The 13,194-nt window shown below is 37.4% G+C and overlaps 1 protein-coding gene across 1 annotated transcript; it reads left to right on the forward strand.

Annotated features, from left to right (window-relative positions):
- Positions 1-7,732: 7,732 nt before the first annotated feature.
- LOC112198196 (probable aldo-keto reductase 2) lies at positions 7,733-12,057 on the forward strand. The gene is made up of 5 exons (XM_024339277.2): positions 7,733-8,152; positions 8,238-8,450; positions 10,547-10,719; positions 10,817-10,919; positions 11,496-12,057. The coding sequence occupies exons 1-5, from the start codon at positions 7,940-7,942 to the stop codon at positions 11,832-11,834; spliced, it is 1,041 nt and encodes a 346-aa protein (XP_024195045.1). The 5' UTR covers positions 7,733-7,939; the 3' UTR covers positions 11,835-12,057.
- Positions 12,058-13,194: the final 1,137 nt, after the last annotated feature.

Consider the following 13,194-nt stretch of genomic DNA (forward strand, 5'->3'; position numbering starts at 1 on the left):
GTTGATGGTAGTTAGGGTCTGATAGAGGGGGTGGGCCTGGCGGTAATTGGGCCTGGTACTTCTCTAGGTCCATTAGGTGTTGTTTTTGTTTTAAAGCTTTTAGTTTTGTTTGCTTGGCAGTTGGTCAGTTGTTGGTAATAAGACATTACTAAGGGTGTGGCAGAGACAATCTTCGATCTCGCCATCTAAAGGGTCGTTCCTGTTCTAGAGTTGGGTCAGCAGCGATGGCGAAATTGTCTGGCTGTAGCATTGACAATCATCCTTGGCCTTCTAGTGGGTCGTTCCTGTCTGGGTTCGAGTCGGAGACGATGGCGATTTGGAGTAGTTGTGGATTGCAGGTGTTGACAATAAGATGGTGTTGGGTTTCCTTAGTCCCAGGTCTGATTGTCTGGCAATCCTTTTGATTGAGTTTAGGTCACAACGAGTGTTGGCTTGGTCAATCAAAAGCTGGTCAGGAGGACTCTGGTTGGTGCGTTAGTGTCGACACAAGTGAGTTGTCCAGCTTTGGAGTTCTTATTGGCTGGACGAGAGGTGACCTGTCAAGGATTCACTGCTCCTGCACTTATTGTCTTTGCCATACAGTTGTAGTGCAAGTTTAGAGTCAGTCATTATAGAGTTCCAGTGTGAAGTCTAGTGGTCATTTCTGGGTTAGAGATGTCGCCTAAAATTCGTTGTAAGCAGTTCATTATTAATGAAGTTCATATTTGATCCAAAAAAAAAAAAGGTGGATAATTGATGTCTCACAGAGTCACAGGTAACATGAAGGCATATTAGTTTTACTTTTACATAAACGTAGCTCATGCATGTACATCTATGCGAGTGGCATATAGAAATGTCTCGGAATCTACTGAAGCTAACAAGCTTGAATACTTTATATATAACCCAATTTATGTGAATAGGAAGTAGTATTGTCAACTTATTAATTTTTTCTCTTTGATATGGATTGTGCACTAGTGATCGATTGCTGCTGAGGTCTGGTTCCATATAAATTGTCACAGTTTTGGCATAGTTTGCTATAAATTAAGGGTAATTTTAAATTCGAGATGGGAGTTGGTGGTTAGCAGTGAGTTCAATTACGAAGGAAAGAATGCAGTGTCAGTGATATGATAGATATATAGCAAATAAAGACCGGTCTTATACTCTAATCATAAATTTAGACTCTCAATTCTATGGACAATGACACCGGCTCCCATCCTATTGGAGTTAATATAAGTTACTTGTTCCTAAAGATAGGTTGTTTCATGTCTGCGATCTGAACCTATGTAAATAGAACAGCTTATTCATATTTAGATTTACTCCCTGGTGGTGTCTTACTGTTTTCTTTTTACATTGACTTTGATCTTGTTATCTCATCTTCATAAGAAAAGAGCTTATTTTCTTTGCAATGAGCAGGTTCCTGCTTTGGTTCTTAACTGTGAGCCAAACATTGACTTCAAGAAAGATATTGAAGCAAAGAGGCAGTAAGACTCCCTATTAATTTTTTGCTGAACCAGAAGTCCCTTCACACTTGCTGCCTTCAATTTCTCCCTCTGTACGTATACTATTTCATGTACGTACTGAAACGATTCATAGAAACAAATTCTCTTGTGTATTATTTTTGATAACGTGTATGAAATGAAACTGCAGAAATTTGTTACTTCATTGTACTTGAGCGTCCGATCCTTGCTGCCCCAGGAATTGCATTAAGTATTTCCAATGTGTCCTTGACTTATAAGTATATTTAATTATTTATTTGCATAACGGGGAATAATGGAACAATTTAGTTGTACTATACCCTGCTTTGAGATCTAACACAGAAAGAATTTAAAATTACCCAACATGCATTCAACTTATAAAGTACGCTGCTATCAGGCCAATGTGATTAAAAAATAAGCCTTCGACGTTGAAGATGCTAAAATACTGAACAAGATACACTATGTAATTGTAGTTTCCTCTCGAAAAATATACAAGACAATAAGGAAAGACTATTGGTGACCACTGTCAATTCTCTTAATGAATGTGTTCAACAAATCAACAAAACAGCAGCAGCAGCAAGACAAAAACTTGCTCACAAAAGAATCATGTGACCATAACCCTCACCTTAAACAACGGAACTTCTCTTTAAGACACATCTAGAGCTAGAAACTTAGGTTATTGGGGCACAAAAACAAAATAGTAATATCAAAACATAAAAAGAAATCTTGAAAATTAACAAGAATTTTGTGATTGAGCTGAGAGTTAATACATGTTGCAACTATGCTTTTCTATTTTATAAGAGTTTTCCAAATCACTAAAAAAGTAACACTGAGTGATGAAGCTAGAACTTCATCCTAAGTGAGGATCTTTAGAAATTGAAAAGGAAAAAAAATTTAGAACTCAAATTATATATCACAATTTTAAAGAAAATTTAGATAAAAAAACCTTGATAGAAATATTATAATCTAGCAATAAGATTATTTTAAGATAAGAATATTGTTAAAATTATGTCAAGTGTATAATAGCAAGCCACATGAAAAAATAATAATATTAATAATAATTAGTGTTGCAATCTGAAATTAAACTTAGGAAAAAGTTTAAACAAAAAATTTTGAAGTTAGTCTTATTTGAAACCGGGACCTCTTATATAGCAAAAACAATGTCAAGCCACTACACTATGCTAGCAATTTGTAATGCCTAGTAACTTAATTATATATATGGTGAAAAGTTAACTGGGTCACAAAAACCTAGTGCACCTAAGTGTGGCTCTGCTAGTGCGGGCAGTGTTGTTGGGAAGTCGTGGTTACGACAACTACAACCTTCATTTATTGAATAGGACCATTCCTATCCTCCTAGTTGAAGACTGTAGAAAGAGGACTTGAAGAGCTTCAGACAATGGGGAAGCAGGACAAAAAATACACACACACACACCCACAAGCAATCCATGTCTTGGTAGTGAGAAATGGGATTAAGGTTTCAAACTATGTATCTATCACATCTATTGATGAGAAGTTAGAAGTTCAAGATTTAACTCGGAAAAAAGACTCAAATTGAAACGAAATTGACCATCAGTTAAGAACTGAAGGGTTAGAAATCACAGCAACTTCAAGAATATCTCATACATAGAGATTATATAGAGTCATAAACAATAAACTAGTCGTTGGCCATGTGTCTCAAAATGTCAGCTGCATCAGGTTTTTATTTATTTATCTTCTATTCAAGAACTATAAAAGTATCACAGAAGCACCATGAGTATTGGAAATGACATTACTTGAGACAATATTTTTGCATCCCCTTTGAATCCCATTGTTTAACAAAACTTATGATCTAATAAGTTTCTATTATTTTCACTGAATAGTTAAATCCAAAACCAAACTGTAACATGTATTAATTTTATAGATTACTATTGAAGAAAGAAAAAAACTTTATAGATTAATTTTATAAACCATTATAATAAATAGTAAGAAAAATCCATAAAAATAACCATGAAAAAAATTTACACATATAATACATCAGATTTCACACTAATCTTTTTTATACTCGTAATTTCAAAAGAACAAAGTACAGGGAGAATTCTTGGGTACTTTGGTGTTTTTTTTCTTTTTTTTCTTTTTTTGAGAAACTGTCAACGTAAATAAATTAGGAGGTAAACTCCTTGGATAGTACATCAACAATACAAGCAGGAGACTCTAGGCCCCAAAATAAAGAACTAGAAGAAGAACAAGTAAAATGAGCTAAAGTGTGAGCCATAACATTGGCTTGACGATAAGCATGAGTAAAATAAGAACCCGGCATCTGCTGCAGATGAAAAGTAATGTCATCATACACACGACCAATGAAGGAAGTATGGGGAATGACTCTCTGCTTAGTAGCATGAAAAAGAGTAAGAGAATCAGTCTAAAAAATAACTAGAGAGAGGCCACGCTGAATAGCAAGTGAGACTGCCTCCCTCCCTGCCAATGCTTCAACCTGTTCTGAAGAGGAAACATGAGATACTGAGGCATAATAACCACCTAAACATCTCCCCATTTCATCATGAATAATGACTCCAATCCCCCAGTACATGTTTCTTTGTAAAAGGCACCATCAACATTAATCTTCACCCACCCTGCACTTGGAGGTTTCCAAGGAACTACGCGCCGACTTCCTCCACCCTAGCCCTTACCATGGTGTCTCTGGTACTCCTGGAGACGAGCCGACAAAAGCAAAACCACTTGGTTCACATCCATGGTCTTCTTATCCCACACCCTATTATTTCTCTCCTTCCAAATACCCCACAAATTATAAATAAAAGCTGCCCATAAATTAGGAGGCAAGTTAGACGCACAACTCCAAAACCACTCAATAAACTGCAACTGCCTAGCACTAGAAGAATAGGCAGTGTGTTCTATCCCAGGCACGGCCTCCAACACTCTCTTCACAAACGGACAAAGCCTACAAAGATGTTCAATTGTCTCATCCCCCACTCCACAAAGAACACAAGGCCGAATATCCAAAGGAAGTTGTTTCTCTATCAATCTAACTATAGTAGGTAAACAATTGTTCAACACCTTCCATAGAAAAATTTTAGCCGTACCTGGAACATTTGTGGACCAAAGCTTCGTCCATAGATCTTGTGTTTGCAAGGGAACCTCTTGCAACATCTCCTCCTCCATTAAGAGTCTATAAGCACTCTTAACTGAAAACATCCGTTTCGAATCAAAATGCCACACCCAACGATCCTTGACCCTTCGGCTACTCAAAGGAATAGACAAAATGAAGGGGATATCATCAACATGACAAACCTGCTGTACTAAAGTTGCATTCCAACTGCCGTCATTATTCAACAAGTTACGGACCTTCCAAGAAGCATCCCGACCTCTCTGAACAGGTAATAACCGAAATGGAGCAGCTCTAGGTATCCATGGATCACCAATCCATACATCATTCCCATCTCCCACTTGCCAACGTGCCCCTTTGACTAGAACACTTCTAGCCTCAGAAATAGTCCGCCAAGAAAATGAAGGTGATGGATGAGGTTCGGCCTCCCAAAAAGAAGTTTCGGGAAAGTACTTAGCCTTATACATCTTGGCAATCAATGAATTTGGAAATTGAACAATTCCCCAGCCCTGTTTAGCTAGCATAGCCCTATTAAAAGCATGTAGATCTAGGAATCCTAAACCTCCTTCTTTCCTTGGCCTACAAAGGAACTGCCAGGATTTCCAATGAATTTTTCTTTGTTCATTAGAACTCCCCCACCAAAATCTTGCACATTTCTGCTGAAGATCATCACAAAAATTCTTTGTTAATTGAAAACAACTCATAGCATATGTAGGCAAAGATTGAGCCACCACCCTGATCAAAATATCTTTGCCGGCACCACTAAGAAGCCGACCGGGTACTTTGGTGTTTGCCATACCCTCATTTTGTTAAATATTTTGGACCATTGGATTAGTAATATATCCAATGGTTCAAAATATTTAACAAATTGGTAACTTGTTTAGCCCTTTCTAATTTTTTTGGTAACACAAACTACTAATTGAATTGAAAACAATAAAGATAGTGAAAACAATAAAGCCAATTAATGTTTGATTATTAATTGACAATTCACAATTATGATTTTTCCTTTTTAAAAAAAAAAATTAAAAGAACCTTCTATCCTAGGTTCACCGAATTACTTTTAGTTAAATAGTCTATATTACTAATTAATTTTATTATTAGTGAATTAATGCTTGATTAATGCTTGTTATTAATGGAAAATTACACAATTGAAAATTACGTTTTTTCCTTATTTAAAACAAAAACCTTCTAACCTAAGTTCGCAAAATTAGTATTAGTTAAGTAATCTTTATTACCAATTAATTATATTATTAGTAGTTTCCTTAACCAAATATAATTCTTTTTACATGCATTTTATGACAATGACAACAATTAGTGTAAAAATAAATAATATTTGTTTTAAATGTAGTCAAATGAGAACCTACTTTAGGACTTATTTACTCAAATGAGAATTTACTTTACTCTAATGAAAACCTATTACAATTACCACTTTTAGGACTTAATTACTCAAATGAGAACCTACTTTTCTCTAACGAATACCTTATTTACTTTAATGCAGATTTTTTTTCTAATTACCACATGTGTCCTCAAAGTAGTTATATAAGTCCTCAAAGTGGTAAATACTATATAAAATAGAACATGTATGAATCTTTATGTTTTTATCATTAGTGAAATTATTACTACAATGACTACACATTTTATTACAACCCACAACACTTTGTAAAAGCTGTAACTTTTGTTCTATTTGTAGTAATTACTCCACCTAAACTAATGTACTAATTTATAGACAATTTAACAAGTATGACAACAAATTTGTTGTCAAAGTGGTAAATCTTTATGTTTTTATCATTAATGAAATGATTACTACAATGACTACACATTTTACCACAATCACAACAATTGATGTAAAAGCGGTAACTTTTGTCCTATTTATAGTAATTACTCAACCTAAACTAATGTACTAATTTATGGGCAATTTAACAAGTGCAACAACAAATTTGTTGTCAAAGTGGTAAATCTTTATATTTTTATCATTAATGGAATAATTACTCAATGACTACATATTTTACCATAACTAGCAACTATTGGTGTAAAAGCGATAACTTTTGTTCTGATTGTAGTAGTTACTTCAAAAACTATATCATTTACAAGATTACCAACCATTTTACAATTCTGACAACATTTGTGTTGTGAACATGGTAAAATTAAAATTAGACCAAAAAATATGTAACAACTCAGTTTGTAAGGAGCTTCTCCACTTGATAATCAAGGTTCTAAATTTCATAAAAGTTGTCCAAATATGATATTTACATCTTTAACCACTCAATTACAATAACCACAACAACTGTTGTCATAAGTTGTAATTGTAGTTCAACTATGTGTAATTTATTATTTTGACAATACTTGTTATATGATTTTTAACAATGTTACATATCAAGAAAGAGTGTGTTGTTAATATGGTAAATTTTATTTTTAAAAATAACACATGTCGATATTTAATTGGGTAACCTGTTGACCAGTTCAGTAGGTTTCCACTATATTAATTTACTAAAAGTAAAAAAAATAAAAAAAATAAGAATATGGTAAATATCAAGGTAACCAAGATGAACCCCAAAGTACAAACAACAAAAATAGGAATCCAATAGATTGCAAGCACTGAAATTCTTTTGCAAATCAAACAATCTCCTGAAACATTTGAAAAAAGTACCCTATCTTTAGAGTCAAAGACTACATGCAAGGCACTGTAAAGCGTTGAATTGCAAGACATACATTTATGATTGATTGGTGGGGAGAATAGAGAAGAGTCGGAAAGAGAAGGGCTATGATTCGATTGGGTTTAGGGGACACGTGACGGTTGTGCTGTAAAGCTTTACACTGTCTCTATACATCGCTGTCCTTCTTTGGAGAAAACACGCAGAACCAAATCAAGGCCAATGCGCGACCAAACCTCTGACAATTACAACAACAATCAATCACAAAATCCAACAACCCAAAGCAACTCAAATCAAGTGCAAATAAAAAGCAAAGCTGAACTGACCCAAAAAAAAAAAAGCATCATCGTCATTGCCATGGAAATCGTACAGGTGGACTGTGCAATTCCGTAAAACATAAATACAAGGACAAAACTGTCGGCACATTATTCGCAAGGACAACACTGCTTTAGGATAGTTATAATTAGAACCTTCCATTTGGTCAGCGGTCCATCTCTATTGGTCACTGTAACGTACGCTCTTACGCCATCCCCTCATTCCATTCCACTAGCTCCTCTAGTCCTCTTCTTCAGTCTTCACCTACCACCTCACTGCTGACGCCACCACCGCCACCACCACCACCACCAAACCGTTTCCTTTTCACCAAACAAACTTGTATATAACTCAACCAAACACTCTTCTTCCTTCACTGTCTCTTTCTGCTGCTACTATCTGCTACTTCTGATCACTTAGACATGGCGGGCGTGAGGAGGATCAAGCTCGGGTCACAGGGCCTGGAGGTCTCAGCTCAAGGACTCGGCTGCATGGGCATGTCCTCCTTCTATGGGCCCCCGAAGCCCGAAGCCGACATGATCAAGCTCATCCACCACGCCGTCGACTCCGGTGTCACCTTCCTCGACACCTCCGACATCTACGGCCCGCACACCAACGAAATTCTCCTCGGCGAAGTATGTCCTTCACTACTCTTGTAATTGATTACTATTGATTTGTTGCTGTGGGATTGTTTGGAATTGATTTGAATTGATGGAGCAGGCTTTGAGTGGAGGGGTGAGAGGAGGGGTGAGAGACAAGGTTGAATTGGCCACGAAATTTGGTATCAGCTTTGAGGACAACAAGAGAGAGGTTCGGGGCGATCCGGCTTATGTCAGGTCTGCTTGTGAAGGAAGCTTGAAACGCCTCGGTGTTAATTGTGTGGATCTCTATTATCAGCATCGGATCGACATTCGTCTCCCCATTGAAGTCACGGTTTGTTTCTTCATTGATCCCCCTTAATTACAGTCACATGTTGTCATTACCACTGCATTGAGAAAATACAAGACATGTGTCTAGTAATGTTACTTGAGAATCAATAGAAATCGGCAAGTATCAATCTGTAGGCCTATTCAAGTCGCCGATGCTGTTACTATTCCTCACTTGCCTCTCGTTTGTGATTTTCTAGTAGTGGCTTAACTGCTTGTCTTAGAGTTGCGTTGAGTTAGTTGATGAGAAAGCTGTGTAATTGATATTCCTAAGCAGCACTTGCGCTGTAGTAGCTGCTTGCCTTTTGGAAGACCTGGCGGTACAAAAATTTTATTTTTGGTTAGTTCTTGCTCCTAGTTTATCCAGCTGTGTTCCTCCGTCATTTTCATTAGCACAAACGACTATAGCGGCCTACATTAATTATGACAAGTTAAAACCAAGTATACACAGATAAGAAAGAAGTCAGAGGGAAAGATAGAGAGTTCTCACATGTGATATTTGAGGGGCAGAAGCAGGAGCAGGACTTGGACCATACAAGCTACTAATGAGTGGAGGTTAAGCAAGAGAATAGCAGGATTCACTAGTTTACTTAGAGAACTAGAATTTCACACTGTCCAAGTTTACTAGTTTAGTGATGAAGAACTCAGGGCAGGACTTATATAACTGTATCAGCACGATTACCAACAACACTAGTAAGGGTTGAGTTTCTGGAATCCGGGATTATGCTCTTGCGGATTCTGCTACTGATGGTATTAGGTGGAGTTGGCCTCTATCTTCTCATCTAGCTTCTCTGGTTGTGCAAGTTTCTTTCTACATGGAAGGCCATTAGAAGTAAGATGCTCACCACGGATAGAATCATTACCTTGTCTCTACAAGCTAACCCAGTTGCTGTCTTATGTAGTATCGTTTTGGAATCTGGGAACCACTTTTTTATTGACTTTTATCAGTATAGTGATGGGGTTTAAGCTAGTTTTACAGCGCAGTGCCATTCCTTGGCTTCGCAATCCATGGCTTTCGTTCATTCTATGGGCTGCAGACCGTTGGATGGGCAAAACCCTTGCTGCAACTCTTTTGAAGATTAGCTTAGTTGTCACTGTAAATAGCATCTCGTTGGAACGCATGACCGAAGTTTCAGCAACAAAAGGAACCCCTCACTGTAATTCTCAAGTCTATCATAACCACTATTAGCTGTAGTGTATGCCACCTTCAGGTTTAATTCTATCTTGGCAAACTTAAACATTTCTAAGAACCAGAGTGTCAATCGTGAGATATAGCTCCCTAGGACTCTTAGTTTCTCTTTTTTGGGGCTGAATTTGGTTCTGGGTTTGGGAATATTTTTTTTCTCCTAGTTAGGTTGTTTTCTCGCTTACTCCTTTGATTTAGTTTGTACAGGGCTTGGGCGATCTCTTTTTATTAATAGAAATTGATTTACCAAAAATTAAACAAATATATAGAAAGATTAACAAGGACCAGTAACAAACTAAAAATGAGGAGAAAGAAAAATGCTTGCAATTACGAGCAAGTAAACTAGTATAGTAGTATTCACTAGTTTCTTATTCTGGTGAATGGGGGACCTCAGCTGTCTAAGGCCAAAATGGCAAATTGGTATTAAATTATGGTTCTATTATTGGTTTGGAATTGTGTAGCTTGATCCCAGCAACAGAAAATAAGATCATCCCTTTTTAATGATGTCCAAATTTGTAAAAACATATCATGTGATGTATTTTCTTCTAGCCATGTATATTGTCCTACAAGACTATTAATTTTGTTTTACTGAGATGCATCGTGATTCTGTTATTTTAAGAACATCTTCATTTCTTAAATTCCTTCTTCATGCCATACTATCGTTACCAATAGGAATGTGGCTTGAATCCAGTGTGCACAGACACGTGAACTAGCATTTGTTAAACATGTTTAACTACCAGGTTCTATCATTGTTTGATTGATATCCTATCAAATTTATATAATCCCAAGACCTGCTGTTTAATTATCTCGTAGTTGTCTCTCTTCCTATTCATGTTTTGTTACTCGCTGCACATGCATAGTCAGTTTTTTCGGCATGTTTGTCATTCCTTACATTACTTTATTATGTCTTTTACTAGGTGGGGGAGCTCAAGAAACTCGTTGAAGAAGGTAAGATAAAGTACATTGGTCTCTCTGAGGCTTCTGCTTCCACAATAAGGAGAGCCCATGCTGTTCATCCAATAACAGCTGTACAACTGGAGTGGTCCTTGTGGTCAAGAGATGCGGAGGAAGAAATTATTCCTACTTGTCGGTGAGGCTTGAAGGAACTTAAGTACTTTCTTCATAAAGTAGCTAGCATGTGATTCCAATACTATTTGATTTTAATACTATTGTCTTAAATTTCTCAGTGAACTTGGCATCGGTATTGTTGCATACAGTCCTCTAGGAAGAGGATTCCTGTCATCTGGGGCTAAGTTCGTTGAAAATCTTGCCAACGATGATTTCCGAAAGGTTTGTTGATATGTCACCCAAATATTAATTCTAAAGTGCATGTGCATTCAATAAGGAAAACATATGTAGCATCATTATTGTCGTAGCATGAATGTCCTGAAGTTCTATCTCCTTGATTGTTTGTAATTAACCTTGCAAAGTAATCTCTCCTAGTGCCATCGCATTGTCTTCACTCAGTAGTCTGCATTCCAGCGAAAATATGGAAGTCACAAAATCAGTTTTGCAATTCTGGTGTCCAAGTAGCCCTAATCTATTTGCTGTCCAGGGCACTGCATGATTAATTTTCTTAGATGCTCAGAGTTTTATAATGTTTAAAGATAAGAAATATCCGGAGTAACTCCCTCGCTTTATTAGACCAAGGCCATGTAGATATCGCTTCTCCCTACTTACCAGACATTGACCGAAGTTTTGTGGTAAGTGATAAAACTGAATAAAAGAAGGCATTCTCATCTTTATATGCTATGGAAAGAAAGTGTCATGTTCAATATGCATTATGGATTGTGTTGCCTCTAATTCTTGCCGTTTTTGATCAAGTAGTTTGTTTGAATTCTCATATATGGATTCAATTGGTTGCAGTATCTACCCAGGTTCCAAGCTGAAAACCTAGAGCATAATCAAACAATATTCGAGCGGGTTAGTGATCTTGCAGCAAGAAAGAGGTGCACCCCATCTCAACTAGCACTGGCTTGGGTTCATCACCAAGGAAATGATGTGTGCCCCATACCCGGAACCACCAAGATTGAGAATTTTAACCAGAATATTGGAGCTTTGTCTGTGAAACTGACACCAGAGGAATTGGCTGAGCTTGAATCCTTTGCTTCTGTGGATGCTGTTAAGGGTGACCGATATCAGAATGACTTCAGTACTTGGAAGAACTCCGAAACTCCACCACTGTCTTCATGGAAGGCCACCTAAGTCTCTGCCTCGCGTCATGTCATTGTAATGCCTCTTTCTACCTCACGTACTTCGCCTTGCTCTTCTCACAATAAATAGTTTTGCCGAGTGATATGTAATGCGTGACTTTGAGACATTAAGCATTTTGTGTGCAAGTTTAATCACGTTATTATAGAGTAACAAATTATCTGGGGCAGGAAAATGTTCAAATTCTTTTATGTAGTGGTGCAGATTATTTGGCTTAGCTTCAAATGTTTTCACTTGCAATTGATCGATAATTACAAAAGCCGGGAAGAAACCACAAGTTGGTCCAGGCCTCATCATTTAGCCCTTTGACCCTAAGGCCGCTCTAAACCCACCCGGCCCTTACATTAGGGCGGGCCGGCCCTACCCTTTCTCAAATAGGGTAGGGTAAGGGTCATGCAAGTGAAGCCCGGCCCTGCCCTACGGTCCGGCCCTAAAAGCCCTACTCGGCCCTATCCTAAAATTTATACATTATTTTTATTATTTTCTATTACATAGGCTTTGTTTTCTTTAACTATTATTTTCCTTGTTACACAACAATTAATATTGATAGATTTAGAGAGATAGTTAATTGAATATAACCACCTTAACTAAATTAATAAATGTTATAAGTTAATTTTGAGTTTTGTATTAAATATGATCAACAAATGAGTTTTGTATTACCTATATAAACATTTAGCCACATTTTGAGGAAAAAATACAATGTATTTTTTTTTTTTGGTTATACAAAATAAGGCCCTTTTCGGCCCATTTCGGCCCTATTCCGAAGCCGGCCCTACCCTGCCCTTTTGGCCCTAACGAATCGGGCTTTTCGGGCGGGTAAGGGTTAACATATTTAAGCCCCAGTCCAACCCTACCCGGCCCTAAATTTTGTTGACTTTGACTAGGCCCGGCCCAGCCCGACCCTAAGCCCTAAAATTTAGGGTAGGGCCGGCCCATGATGACCCCTAAGTTGGTCTAGACAACAGCCATTGAATGTCCTTCGTGATTACGAACAATAGCACCTAAACCTCTCTTCCACATCTTCATCCACATCAATTTTGAACATATTTATTGGTGGGAGCCTGGGAGGGACTAAACAGTGTTTAACTGACTTTCAGGGGATGGCTATTATCAAAATCAATTTCCCTAAACCAAAAACAAGCTAGAAACATAGTCATGTACATAGGTCTTCTCCATCTCCAATGAATAATTCTTGCACGTGTTTTAATGTAATGATAATCACACTGGAAAATTTAAATGGCGATGCTCTTGTCTCTGACTCCCGCAAGGGAGGTTTCTTGACGACGGCTATTTTCGGGTGGTGGCGGTCTTGTATTGCTTACTGCGTCGGGTGTCCTTTCACCTCTCTCTAGTC

This window comes from Rosa chinensis, chromosome 4 (assembly GCF_002994745.2).
Source record: "Rosa chinensis cultivar Old Blush chromosome 4, RchiOBHm-V2, whole genome shotgun sequence".
Lineage (NCBI taxonomy): Eukaryota > Viridiplantae > Streptophyta > Magnoliopsida > Rosales > Rosaceae > Rosa > Rosa chinensis.